The following is a 15080-nucleotide window of genomic DNA, read 5'->3' on the forward strand; positions in this document are numbered from 1 at the left end:
TAGATGTTTTAACACAGAAGTAAAAGGAGATCGTAAGGCATGTAAAGGATGTGGGAAGGGCATTGATGTGTGTATGTACACGCGTGCCTTTGTCAGTTCATTTATTCATCATTTATGGAGCAGACAGAAGGAACCAGGCATTGTGTAAGATGTTAGAAACAGAATGACAGATGTGATGGTTATATGACAGAAACACATGGAGAGTACCATAGGAACACAGAAGATGAGCATCTGAAAATCAGAACACCATGTAAAGGAGGTGACACTTGAGCTGAGTCTAGGAGAATATGTAGTAGATAGCTATGGAGGGAAGGTGAGACTTTCCAGGTAGAGGGAACAGCTATACAGAGGCATGGAAGTAGAGTAGAGAATTTCAGGTAATTCCAGTAAAGCCTCAGCTAACCTTTGAGTAAAGGTCCCCAGGAGAGGCTAGAGAGGTAAATAACAACCTAATCATAAAGGAAGTTATGTCATAAAGTTTGGAGATCTACTGAAATAACTTAAGCAAATTTCTCAAAGACAAAAAGTAGATACAACTGTGTTGATGACTATAATATAGGAGATTAGACGTATGTTTTAGAAAATTCTCTTTGAAGAGTTAAGCATAGAGAATTGTCATGACAGAAGTTATTATAGTAATCTAAGCAGTACATAATTAAAATCTAAACAGTTTGGAAATGTAAAGGGAGGAGGGAGTGTGTGGATTCAAGAGGTATTTAATGATGGACTCTACTGTTAATGGTTTAGTGGATTGGAGGAGAGAAGGAGAGAGAAAAATTTAGATAGTTTCCAATTTCTGGTTTGGACAACTGGCCAGATAATTAACCATTCATCAGAACAAATATTGGAGGAGAAGCAGATGTTGGGGGAAAGGGAGAAAGGGGAAGAATCAAGACTTCCAATTTTGGATATTACCTAATGGGTAAGATAGTAAACAAGAAACCAACAAATAAAGTAAATGTCAGATTGTGAGAAGGACTAGAAACAAGCTGTGGTGATAGAAGTTAACTATGGGAGACCATTTTTACAAAGATTGCTCAGAAAAGGATGGTTTGAGGAGCTCAGTCTTGCAAGATAAGAATTGCTGGGGTAACAACAATGGGAACAGCACGTGAAAAGGCTTGGACATAGGAAGTGCCTGTATTGTAGGATAGAAAGGACGCCACTGTAGCTGGAACATAATTTGTAAGGAAGAGAGTAGCAGCATGACATGAGGTTGGAGAAGAAGGAATTCAAAGTGTAAGCGAAGATATTTGCCTTATCCATTGAACAGGAGGAGAAGGCTAAGAAAATGGCATGGAGGCTGCCGAGTTTCATATTAGGTTGTAGGTAGGATTATGAAGAAATCCTTCTGTTATTTCAAGGTTTATGAGGTAAGGTAATTAATATATTGGACTTAGAGGAGGTTTAAGGATTGGGGGGAATGTATGGAGTAGTCATCTCCAAGAATGAGAAAGCAGACTAAGGAGGAAATTGTAATAGGATTATTGGATGTGGTGCCTATTTGTGCTTTGTGGTTGTTATTTTTAAGGTAAAATCAATCAGGCTGGTTGTGTACTTTTCTCTCTCTACTTGGAGCTTCATGGGAGCAGGTTGAGAAAATGCAAATATTCAGTAAAAGTGAAATTATCCCCATTTTACAGATGAGGAAAATGAAGTTCAGGGAACTTAACACTTGTTTAGAGTTGTGAAAGTAAAATGTAACCCAGATCTTTCTGATTCCTAAGTCCATGGGCTTTCCAGTATAGTACACTTCCTCCCGTAGGATCTGCCTATTGTTTTTAAGCATTAAATTAACTCTGACCTTCTTAGCTGTCAAGCCAATTGTGTAGAGTTATGAAAGGTATCAGTGCTTCCCTTTGCCTGTTACAAGGAAGTATATCAGTTCTTTAGGGAGAAAAAAATCTTCTCTTGGCACCAAATTCCAAGAGGAATTTAGCATGCAGTTTCTTATGTGCTAGATATTAGATACCATAATGAAATACAGTCAATTGCAAATTTTTGCAAAAGTTACAGCAAGAAATATCTATTAACCCTTGAGAACGGGAGCATCATAAATCATAGTACAGAAAAGGCATTTCTGTGGGGAGAAAAACTAAAATAGTCGAAGTATATTGCTTTCTGGTCGTCTGCCTTGATGTAGAAAGCTCAGAAGAATGACAATTTATTGGTTTTAACTGTAATTTTGACAGGAGCTGGCCACTGGCCAGTCTGAGACCAAACTCTCGGTGAGAGGGAGCCTAAAGAGTCTGTGTTTTGTTTAGTTGATTGAAACAAGATTCATATTCTTCAGCTATTCAATTTATAGGAGACAGCATTGACATTTGGTTATTAAAATTAAAGTGTCTGACTTGAGTTCTTGCTGAACAGAGGGGGGCCATGGTGTATCATGGATAGGGCCAAGGGTTTCAGAAAGCAGTTTCGAAGTATGGTAAACCAAGCCATGTATTTGCTTTCTCTCCCTCTCAGTGACTCATTGATATGATGATAAAGATACATGCATAAAAAATAAGTCCTTGGTGATGGTGAAAATACAAGAGGGTGCCATTGGAATAGCAAAGATTTTTGACATAGTTCTCAAAGACACAAAGTAGATAGAATTGTATTGATGAATAAACTAGAGCAGAGGAAAACTGCAACCTGGAATCCAGTGGAAAAGGCTGCAGTGGGAGTTTCTGGTAGAGCTCTCAGATACCTCAACTTGCAATTCCCAGGTATGGAAATCAGGAATGATGGAGCAATAATTAGGGTAACTGGGCCTACTGGCCCATTTTCTTTCCTTTGTGAATTTGGGGTAACTTCCTATAACATTTGCTCCAACTGCTTTCTAAACATAATGGATTCCTGACCTGGTTAGGTTCCGTGGTATGAGATTTTGGCATAGAAATGTAGAGCAAAGCCTGACTGTGGAATTTTACAACCAACCCAGAGGGAAGACATGAAAGGCAGCTCTACTTAAGAGTGAAATACCCTAAAGTAACATAATCCCAAAGTAAACTTCTCCTTATTTGATAGTGATTTAAAGTAAAGGTACTGCCTTCTCCCAGCATATGTACCTTGAAGGAACGCTAATTGTCAGCAAGAACTGCCCACTTACGCTGAGCTGCTATTCAGGGGTGAAGCCTTTTATGTAAATAACTCTTCATAGCTTCAAAGGAAACCTGCATTATTACCTATGCTAACCAACCTAATCACTTATTCATGGATTTAAAGGGAAAACCAAGGGCCATCAGATATTTGAGGAAAACACTATGAATTAGACCAGGTTGAACAAACAGAATAGCTGACCTAAAAGAAACAGAAAATACAAAGCACAGAGAAGAGCTTTAAAAAAACTTAAATTAATATCCTCAGATTTGACTTCCAGCCTCTGGGATGTAGAAAGGTGGAAGGAGCATCACTTCCACACTAACAATGAGAGAAAGCTGGATAATGTACAAAATTATAACTTTTCTTGAATCTATCCAAGTACTAAGATTTCAAGGCAACCAATCCCTAGGGGAGGGAAAGTATCACTGAGAAAGCCCTACCCAGGGACACAGAGTATGGCCTGGTTTAACCAGGACAACAGAGGAACTCCCTCCCTTCCTCCCCAGCCAGGCTAGAAAGCACAGAATAACAAGCCACTGAGGCGGAGAGGCAAGAGCATGGTGAGACACCCTTACTTAGGTGCTGGTTCACAGGGAATACCTAAATCTGGGAATAGTATAGTGTCATTGAGAAAACACCTCTGTCAGACCATCTTCACCATTACCACCAATGCCACCACCACCCCCGAAAAGGGAAAAATTAGAGGCAATTTGAAGAATGTGATGCACTGAAGGTAATCATGGCAGCAACGGAACCCAAATCCAGCTCGGTTTGATTGTATTGACTCATTCCTCCAAATTAACAGAAGAAAAAGCATGTCTTTTTCTTTCTCTGTTGCCCTGCAAATGATGTTCAGTATTAAATCAAAATTTTTGAGACCAAAAAAAAAAAGCAAAACAAAAACAAAACAAAAAACCATCACTACCATCACCAACACCACCACCACCAACAAAAGGTTGACAGGAGAAGAAATTAACAGAAAAAGACTTCAGAGATGACTTAGATGTTGGGACTGTCAGAGAGAGTATTTAAAATAACTGGTTAATATGCTTCAGAATTTTGTGGAAAGGTGGATAACATACAAGAACAGATGGTAAATTTCAGCTGAGAGGTGGTGGAAACTGTAAGAAACAGTTTAATGGATAGACTGTAAACCAAAAACACAGTAATGAGCTGAAGAATGCCTTTGACAGACTCATTGGTAGATTCAGCACAACTGAGGAAAGAATCATTGAACTTGAAGATAGGTCAACAGAAATTACCCAAACTGAAGTGCAAAGAGACTCTTTCACATAAAACTAAGTTATTTCATTATCAGCTGTCTTATACTTTAAGAAATAATAAAGGAAATTCTTCAGCAGGAGAAACATGATACCATACAGAAACTTAGCTCTACACACAAAAATTGAGAGCTCCAGAAATGGTTGAAAGGAAGATATTATAAAGAAATTTTTTTCTTATTTTTAATTGCTCTAAAGACTGTTGATTTTCTAATGCAAAAATAATGTTTTAGAGTTTATAACATGCATAGAGTAAAATTTGTGAAGTATTTTACGAGTGAGGAAGGGAAGAGTTGGGAGTGTACTGTTGTCAGGATTTTATACTTTACATGAGGTGGTATAATTTTATTTGAAGGTAAACTGTTATTAATTTAAGTTATATATTGTAAACTCTGGGGCAACCACTAAAAATTTTAGAGGGAGGTAAGAATGAGCTGATAGTGAAGAAAGAGGAAGTCATAAAAAAAAAATCCAAAAGCATAGAAAAAGAGGGATAAAGAAACAAAGAATAAATGGAACGGAACATTGAGAAAACAGCTAACAAAATAGTAGTTTTGTTGCGGTACGCGGGCCTCTCACTGTTGTGGCCTCTCCCACTGCGGAGCACAGGCTCCGGACGCGCAGGCTCAGCAGCCATGGCTCACAGGCCCAGCCACTCCGAGGCACGTGGGATTCTCCCAGACCAGGGCATGAACCCGCGTCCCCTGCATCAGCAGGCGGACTCTCAACCACTGCGCCACCAGGGAAGCCCAAGATGGTAGTTCTTAATCTAAATGTATCAATGATTATATTAAGTGTAAATGTTCTAAATACCTCAGTTAAAAAGGAGATTGTTCAGATTTTATAAAGATAAAAAAAAAAGACCCAACTAAAGCCTATCTACAAGAAACACGCTTCTAATTTAAAGTTATAGATAGATTAAAGGTAAAAGAATGGAAAAAATGCACTATGCAAATACCAACCAAAAGAAGGCCAAAGTGGCTCTAGTAATATCAGGCAAGGTAGACTTCAGAACAATGAATATTACCTGCAATAAAGAGGGATATTACATTATGGGATATTACATTATTACATTTCAAATTCATGAAAAGACGTAACAATTCTAAATATGTATGAATATAACAACCAAGCTTATATATATATGTGTGTGTGTGTGTGTGTGTGTGTGTGTGTATATATATATATATATATATAAAAAAATCAAAAACTGATGGAACTGAAAGGAGAAATGGCTAAATGCACAATTGTAGTTGGTAACCGTAACACTAATTTCTCAGTAATTTATAGAACAAGTAGAGAGAAAATCAGTAAGGAAAGAAGACATTAACAACATTATCAACTAACTTGACCTAATTAACAGTAGAACACCAGCAGAATATACATTTTCTTCAAGTACATATGGAATATTTAGTTAGGCCATATTTGGTGTCATAAAACAAATAAATGCAAAATAATGCAAAGTATTGTCTCTCACCAAAACAGAAATAGCTAGAAATCACTGACTAAAAGATATCTGGAAAACTCTTAATATTTTGAAATTGTACAACAAACATACATATACATACCAGGGTCAAAGAAGAAATAACAAGGAAAATTGGAAAATATTTTGATGTGAATGAAAATGAAAATATATCAACATTTTAAGGGATGCATGCTTAGAGGAAATTTATATCATTTGATGCTTATACTAGAAAAGAAGAAAGGCCTTCATTCAATAACCTAAGCTTATATCTTAACTAGAAAAGAAGAGCAAATTAAACCCAAATCAGGCAGAAGGAAGGATATAATCGAGGGCAGAAATCAGTGAAATTGAAAACAAAAAGAGAGTAGAGAATGTCAATGAAACTAAAAGGTGTCCTTTGAAAAGATCAATAAAATTGATAATCCTCTAGCCAGACTGACTGAGTAAAAAGAGAGAAAGCGTGAATTACCAGTATCAGGAATGAGAGAGGGGATATCACTACAGATCCTGCAGCAATTAAAGTAAATAAGGTAATATTTTGAATAATATCGTAGTATGTCAGAAGGGCACTGGAAGAAGGCTGAAGGCTGGTCAAATCTGGGACCACTTGAGCACCAAAATAATTAAATCCAGTAATGAATTATAAATCTTTGAAAAATAAAAGAGAATTCATGATTCCATACTGATAATAGATAGCTAATGGAGAAGGAAGGGCTCTTGCTTAGAGAAGAATGCTGAATGCTGACTGATAAGTATGGAGGAAGTACTGAAGTTGGAATATTATTTTGCAACCATAGTAGTAAAAATTGATTCAAGCAGAAGACACCAATCAATGCTAAATCTGCGGAGCCTGTGCTCCGCAGTGGGAGAGGCCACAACAGTGAGAAAGTTAGATGAGAAGCAGGATATATCCATGGTCTTAAAGATGGATATCATTGCTTCTATGTGTAATATCCTTAGGAGGACACAACACCAATCATGCAGTATTCAGGCTGGTAATATATAACTTGAACAACATGTAAAGAGCTTGAGCACATCATTGCCTCAATGTTACTACTTCCTGTGAAGTGACTTTTGGAACTTAGGTTGAGTTTTCTGAGGTATCTTGAAATACTTTGTTCTTCTCTACCTGAGCCTAATTAAACCAGACTCACTCAGTTTTGTTCCAGAGACCACCTGGTGACCAATGAGGCATATTACCTTTTAACAGAAAAATGAACCTGATATGTGTTGGACAGATGTTGCCAGTCTGTGTTCTAAAGCCTTAGTTCTGTTAAAGCCTGTGGGAAAACCATAGCCTTTCAGGAGACCTTTTTCTGGGTTTGGATCTACTCTTTTACTTTTTATTTGGAAATTATTTTGGACTTACAGAAAAATTGCAAGAATAAGAGTACAGAGAACACTTACATTCTTCACCCAGATTTACCTATTGTTAACTTTTTACCCCATCTGTTAGCTGGCTGTGTATTTTTAAATTTTGTTTCCCTTCTTTGTTTTGCAAGGGTTTTTGTTTTTGTTTTTGTTTTCTTTTTGGTCGTGTGATATGTTCTAATGACATTCAAAGCTAAAGAGGGTGCATACATTTGCATTTTGAAACCCAGATCTGTCTTGGCCCATTTGTGCTTTCACTAGAATTGAGGTAGCCTTTTATCTGGGATGAAGAATAACATTGCAAATTTGTATAGTGGTGGAAGAATTCATGTGCTTTCTGGTAAAAGTGCATTGGGTGAGGGGTAGAGGTTGTCAACCCAAGTGTCTTCTGAAATCATTGAGGGATTATCTCAATGCTATCTATTATCAATATGGAAATCTTGTGAGGAATTATATTGGGGCTAAAGAAGATAAGTGGTATTCCTTGATTAAGTTCTGTTTGGGGAGCAGAGTTAACAACTTACTGGTCATTTAAATACAGTTGAGAGAGAAGAGCAGGGTGCTTAGACATATGTTGATAAAATTACTTAGGTTGGTGAATTTAGTTCTAAGGTCCAAACTGTACTTTGATCAATTAACCTACTTCCTGTTCCTCCCTAGATGTGCGGAAGAGTTTAGGGCACCTTTTCCTGTTAGATCACAGTTCATGAAACTAAGCTTCTTTTTCTTTTTTCTTTTTTTTGGCTGCGTAGGGTCTTCATTGCTGCATGCCGGCTTTCTCTAGTTGCAGTGAGCGGGCTTATTGCGGTGGTTTCTCTTGTTGCAGAGCACAGGCTGTAGGCGCACGGGCTGCAGTAGTTGTGGCTGACGGGTTCTAGAGCACAGGCTCAGTAGTGGTGGCACACGGGGCTTAATTGCTCTGCAGCATGTGGGGTCTTCCCGGACCAGGGATCGAACCCGTGTCCCCTGCATTGGCAGGCGGATTCTTAACCACCGCGGCACCAGGGAAGTCCCTAAGCTTCTTTTTAAGATCTAGAACTTAGTATGTCAGGATCTAAGACTATTTTTCTGTGTTTCAGGACCTTTGGAATTTCCTGAGACAGGCTCATTTTCTTAGAGTAGGAAGATGTAAAAGGATTTTACGATCACATGAATGAAAATGGAAGTTCCAAAGTTGATATAAATACAAAAGACCAGGCTTATACACAAATATTAATCATTGCAATGCTAAAGCAATCCTGTAGTGGAATTGAGGTATTGGGGTATCAGTTAAAATGTGGAATATTCTTTTAATTCACATCTATGGAGTTAAATTTTACAAGCCATTAAACATTGTAACTCAGACTATCTGTCAACATGTAAAAATGCTTGAGACATAATTTGGAAAGATCAGAATACACATTTCCTGCACACTATGATTGTAACTAAAACTACTTATGTATATGAATAAGATGAAACTTCATAAAAAACTTAATATTGATGAACTATATTGTAGTAGTCAATATGCAGGTAATTTTTCCTGCTCTACTTTTTATACTTTCAGTAATGTTATATAGCATTTGCAGTTAAAAACAAATTAACCACCTTTTTAGAAAAAATTAAGCTTTACTTTTTAGAGCAGTTTTAGGTTCATAGCAAAATTGAACAGAAGGTACAGATTCCCCATATATTCCCAACCGCCCACCTGTGCAAAGCTTCCCCCACCAAAGTGGTACATTTGTTACAATTGATGAACCTTTAGTGAATCATCCTTAGCACCCAGAGTCCATAGCCAGTTTTTTAAAAAATGAAGTTGTCTGAATTTTGAAAATTGCATCCAGGTTTCTTCGTCAGTGACCCAGAATTCTGTAGGCAGAGAATCCTAGACTCTTACTCTTTGACTCCTGCTAGAAGCTGTATAAAAATGGAAGCAACAACAACAACAAAAAAAGGAAGCAATAGGAAGTTTATTCTCATTAATTCCCCCAGAAGTCCTCCAACCCCAACCCATTTTACCTTTTAACTCTTTTTATTTCCCTCTCACAGTCAGGGGACTGGGCTCTGCCTGTTCGGTTGTGACTGGGCAGTCCTGTCTGCAGTGTTCCATCTGGAATTGTCTCCTTTCGTCTCTCTCTAGGAAGTGCATTTTCGGCTGAGCACCTCAAGCTTCAACTCCAGAAGGAATCCCTAAATGAGTTGAGGAAGGAGTGTACTGCGAAAAGGTAAATGGAACACTGAGAATGGTTGTTATGAGTGTCGAGTTTACTTTGAGGAGAGGATTTGGAAAAGGAGTATTTTTTAAAGCTGCCGGTATTAGTACCAGTTAATATGTTCAATGCCACTTTCACTTGTTCAACACCTACTGTGCTAGAGTCGGTTATGAGACCTCCTAGTATGTAGTCAGAATCGGAAGCATGGACACTGTTCTAGATTTCAGGGCCACAGCACTGTGACTTAATGTTTGAATCTCCTCCTCTTCCTGTCTTCTGCATTTAGTGCAGCTTACAGTTTTTCTTCAGTAACTCCTTCAGACTTCTGTTAGCTCTCTTGGCTGACCTCAACAGCTCCCAGGTTCTCTCTCTAACATCAGTCTCTCCAGTTTTCAGTTCATCCTCCATGTTGCTAGCAGACTTCTCCTAAAATACTATTTTTATTTTTATTTTTTTTGCGGTGCGCGGGCCTCTCACTCTTGTGGCCTCTCCCGTTGCGGAGCACAGGCCCCGGACGCACAGGCTCAGCGGCCATGGCTCACGGGCCTAGCCGCTCCGTGGCATGTGGGATCTTCCTGGACCCAGGGCACGAACCCGTGTCCCCTGCATCGGCAGGCGGACTCTCAACCACTGCGCCACCAGGGAAGCCCTCCTAAAATACTATTTTACCATCATTTTTTCTCTTCTTAAGAACCAATGGTGATTGTTTTGCCTCGCTGTCAAATAACCTTCAATAAAATGGCCCCATACAGCTGTAGCTAATTTCAGTCGCTCCGTGACATTCATTTAACAAATGCTAATAGTTTTTCCCGGTATTTTTTCCAGCACATGCTTAACTTGTTACCACCTCTGATCTTTTCCTCATCTTCACTCACTTTTCCTAGAAAGTCATCCCATCCTGCATTTTTCTTTAAGAAACCTTAGCAATTGAGAAACCTGAAAAGAACCTTGGAGATCATCTAATCCTCTCAGTTTGCAGATAGGAAAGCAAAGCTCTGGAGGTTACTCTGTCCATTTCACTAGGAAAGCAGGACTAAATCCCTTTAAGTCTTCAGTGCTCTTTGCATTGTACTACTTTAGATTCCACTTTGACCTACTGTTTCTCCTAAATTACCTCCTTTTTAATTGTTGACACAGCTGAGCAGGTAATATGCTCTACGGGTATTTTAGCTGTTGGTCATGTTTCTTAAATAGTTCAAGAAGAGCTACATCATCTCATTGCCACAGCTTTTTGCTTTGTCCTTTTTTTATTCTGTTATTTTTGTAATATGGCAGCAGGTTATTTTTTGAGGTAGTTATAACATCTGTAGTTGTAAATGAAAATAGAATACTTTTTTGAGGAAATACCATATGGATATTTCCTAAAAACAAATTGGCCTCAGGTTAAATGAGACCTTGGTCAGCTTACTGAGCCTCTCTAAATCTTGTTTTCTTGTTTGTACAATGGGTATAGTAATATCAACCGAGTAAGTTGTTGTAGTAATTAAAGCCATTTGTGAAGCTCCTGGCATGTAGTAGTAGGTGCCCAGCCAGTGATTTTGTACGTTTCACATCTCTTAGCCTGGTGCTGGACACGTAAAATAGGCCTCAGTACAGTTAGCTTGATTGATAGTATTTAGTGATAGGTCATGACTCACGTTAGCTATTATTCTTGCTTCTACTTCTGTGGCCCAGTACAGACCATTAATCTTTCTCTCTGCATCAGTTAGGTGGAAATAACTGTGAGAAAGCATGCAAACATGTTTTTTTTTAACAAATGTGCTTTTTTTTCCTCATTAGAGAACTCTTTCTGAAGACTAATGCCCAGTTGACAATTCGTTGCAGGCAATTACTATCTGAGCTTTCCTACATTTACCCTATTGATTTGGTAAGTTTCAAATTTTCTGGGGGAAAAAAAAATTTTTTTAAGATGATTTCTGTTTGAAATTTTCTCTCAAAGCAAAAACTCATTGCTCTGGTCTTAATCATATGCTCTGTCATGATTCATTCAGAAGCTAATATTTATTTAAAAAGTAGATTTGGAATTAGTTGGCATTAGGTTCCACCATTTGATTTTTTTTCTATCAGTTTGGTGGTGGGGTGCACTCATCTTCATCTGAAAGAATGCCAAATTATTTCTGGTTTCTTTAGGACCTTTTCACTCAACCAAATTATCAGCTTTCACCATATCTGACACATAGATGCAGATACACGTGCATTGCTTTAAAAATATAATGGCTAATTAATTTATATTTATTAGTATTACCTAAGATATTCCTGAGGTAACTGTCAGGATATTAAGTTTCTGAATCTGGTTTCTTAGAGTAAATACAAATGTAACTGGTTAGGATTTTTTTTAGAGAACTAAATCTGCTAGATTTGGTGGTTTTGTTTTCTTTTTAATGAAAAGAGACTTAAAAGACTAATTTTTTGAGAGGAAACCTAATAGGATTTTAGGTTGCTCACAGAATCTTGTTAATTCTACTTAAAAATTTTCATTTATAGCTATGAATTGGTCAAACAATAGTTTTACGATTAAAATTTGACACGGTTTTTTGCTTAGATATGATGTTTTAAATGTTTCTAGTATAGAGAATTTGAAGTGTATATCAATGTACAGAATAGTATAATAAATCATCATGTACTCATCATTCAGCTTCAACAGTTTGGTTAATAATTTGAGTCTATGACAGTATTGTCTTTGAATTAATACTGACGTAAATTTTTTAGATTTAGAACTTCTTTATACATAAACAAAATTAATTTCATTCTTTGGTTGTATTTACAGAATGAGCATAAGGATTACTTTGTATGTGGTGTCAAGTTGCCTAATTCTGAGGACTTCCAAGGTATTTTATGTCTTATACTGCTAAAGATTTGGTATAATGTATGGTATGTTGCAGGGAAAAAGAGAGATAGCTTGAAATGTTGGTTGCCTGGCACTTTATCCAGAAGGGTTTCTGGACCTTCTGTCCCTTCCCAATTGTAAGTATATAGAGTCAGATTCCCTGATGGAAGACTTAAGAGGATATTTGGTCTAGTCATGAAAAAACAAAAAAATTGTTGAACTTTCTATTTGAAAGTTAAAAGAAAATACTTTTTGAATGAGCTTTGAGAAAATCAGACAGTAGGATTCTCAAGAATACTAATAATATCCCTGTCCTTTTGGTTTGATTTTTCATGAAAAATTTGTGTTGGGAGCAAAGCAATAAACATTAATTTGTTCTATTTAGAAAACCATATTTCTGCTGATGTAAAATGTATTTGAAAATTTAATTTTGTGACATTCCCACCCCCGTAGGTTAAACTTGTTATACTGTCATTTCTGTCCTCTTTTAACTAAAATAAATTTACATTAAAGATGTTATAGATATGATTCATAGTAATTGCTATATTTAAAAATATTTTTCCTAATCCCTTTACCAGTATGCCAGAGAAAAGAACTTATTTTATTCGGCATATTGGTTAGAAAGATTACTTTTATTGTTAGCAAAGTGGGTTCTTTTCTCCTAATATAAACAATGCTTTGAGGACTGTTAAGTAGTTGTGTAGATTATTCCCAAAGCTAGCACATTAATCTATTTGGGAATAAGTTATTCAAGAAGAAAGCATTACTAGTTCTGATTGGGACTTTCTTCCATTTCCCTATAAAGAAAATGTTGTTATTTGTGGTCCTTTAACATTTAAGACTGTTTTAATATATTACCTCCTTTGTCCTTTACAACAAGACTTACAAGTAGTTGGGACATAAGAAGAGTGATACAAATGAACCTAGCTATGAAACAGATACAGACTCAGGGACACAGAGAATAGACTGGTGGTTGCCAAGGGGGAGAGGAGTGGGATTTTGGGATTAGCAGATGCAAACTGGTATATATAGAATGGACAGACAACAAGTTCCTACTGTATAGCACAGGGAACTATATTCAGTATCCTGTGATAAACCATAATGGAAAAGAATATGAAAAAGAATGTAAATATATGTATAACTGAGTCACTTTGCTATATAGCAGTAATTAATACAACATTGTAATTCAACTATACTTCAATAAAAAATAAATTTAAAAAAAAAGGAAGAGTGATTAAAACAGGAATGGGAAGACCTATGTTTGAGTCCTGGTTCCCCTTCTAGAAACCATCTATTTTGGAACAAGTCATCTAAGCTTTGGGTTGATTTTCTAATTGATAGTATGAGCACATTAGTTCATGTACTACCTGTTTTACATGATTGTTAAGATTTTATTTAAGGGCAAGACATTTTGCCTTATGAGGAAGGTGGTATAATCTCATTTTACAATGTGTAAATGAGCTATTTAGTGACTTGCATGAGACCACAAAAGCTAAGCAATGATCTTGCTGGGATTTGTCTGGTTTCCATTGTACAGTGTTCCCTCTAATCTCTGTAAGTCATACAGATGTGCTTTGGTGTTAATTTTAGGTGTTACTTTTATGTTATGGTGTCTTGAAGCTCATGACACATCTTTTCCCCCATTCTTTCATTCCTTCGTTTATTTAATAAACCTATTAAGTACCTTGAGCCCTGTGTCAGGTTGCAGGCATACAGAATATTCATTTATTGAAAAAAATATCAGTTGAGCACCTGAATGCCAGACACTGTGCTGTGTTTTGAGGATATAATGATGGAAAAAGCAAATATATTCTCGTCTTTCATGGAGCATACAACCTATTGAGGGAGACAGGCAATAAACAAGAAAATAAGTATTTAAAAAGTGTTTAATAAAGGAATACACTATCTTAGAGAATAGGGGAACCAACTGTAGATAAAACAGTCAGAGAAGACCTGTCTGAGGAGGAACATTTAACCCAAAATCTGAAGGCTGAAAGGAACCAACTACACTACAGCTGGGGGAGGAGCAGTCTTAGAAGAGGGAGCGGTCATGATGGAGGATATGGAGGAATGGGCTTGATATATCTGAAAAAATTCAGGGTGAGGGGCATGGGAGAAGATACCTGTATTTTGGGCAGATCATGTAATCTCTCAGAGCTTAATTTCTTCACCTGTAAAATGAGGTAATATTTACATCTTAAATTCATTGTGATGATTGAGATTGCATTTGAAAGGGCTTTTCATATAGAAGGCACTCAATAAATGTAATTGGAATTAGTTGCAAGAGAGAGGAAGGAAGGAAGGACAGAAAAGACCAGAGCAGCCCTGTGTAGCTGGAGCATAGTGAGAAAAGGGAAGGAGTTCCATCAGAAGAGGTAAGAGAGTCAGCCAGGGCCTTGAGGCCACTGGAAGGAGTTTCTATTTTATTCTCAGTGGAGTGGGAAACCCCTGAAGGGCTTCAAGAAGGGGGATGATATGAGTTGATTTATGTTTTTTAAAAGTCACTCTGGCTGCTAAATACAGAATGATCTGAGAGGCGGCAACGAGAGAAGCAGGGCTATCGGTATTGGAGTATCACCTTAATTCGTTCTGGGATGTTTCTTGATTCTATTTTTGTCTTCTGGAGGTGATTTTTTTCCTAGTTTTTCCTAGCTTTTGTTTGCTATCTATACTTAGTATGCCCAACAAGCTGAATACATTCCTTCTTCCCTTAAAAAAGTTAGTTTAGCTTTCAAGTGCAGTTTTTACTGCTAAAACAATGAAATGGGAGATAAAATGAAATAAATATTTAATTCTACTCTAAGGCCCTGTTTACTTCCCATGACTCCTAGGAATCAGAAATTTTAAGCAGCACATATGGT

The 15080-nt window shown here is 37.1% G+C and overlaps 1 protein-coding gene across 1 annotated transcript in view; it reads left to right on the plus strand.

Annotated features, from left to right (window-relative positions):
* The window catches only part of UVRAG (UV radiation resistance associated), a 318729-nt gene that overhangs the window by 170322 nt on the left and 133327 nt on the right, over positions 1 to 15080 (plus strand). The window contains exons 9-11 of the mRNA XM_027083424.1: positions 9320 to 9404; positions 11172 to 11259; positions 12160 to 12220. Coding sequence (XP_026939225.1) covers positions 9320 to 9404; positions 11172 to 11259; positions 12160 to 12220 — 234 coding nt within the window. The remainder of the gene's footprint in view (positions 1 to 9319; positions 9405 to 11171; positions 11260 to 12159; positions 12221 to 15080) is intronic.

The sequence above is a fragment of the Aethalodelphis obliquidens genome, unplaced genomic scaffold (assembly GCF_003676395.1).
Source record: "Aethalodelphis obliquidens isolate GAN/ISIS:26980383/991018 unplaced genomic scaffold, ASM367639v1 scaffold50, whole genome shotgun sequence".
In the NCBI taxonomy this organism is placed as follows: Eukaryota; Metazoa; Chordata; class Mammalia; order Artiodactyla; family Delphinidae; genus Aethalodelphis; species Aethalodelphis obliquidens.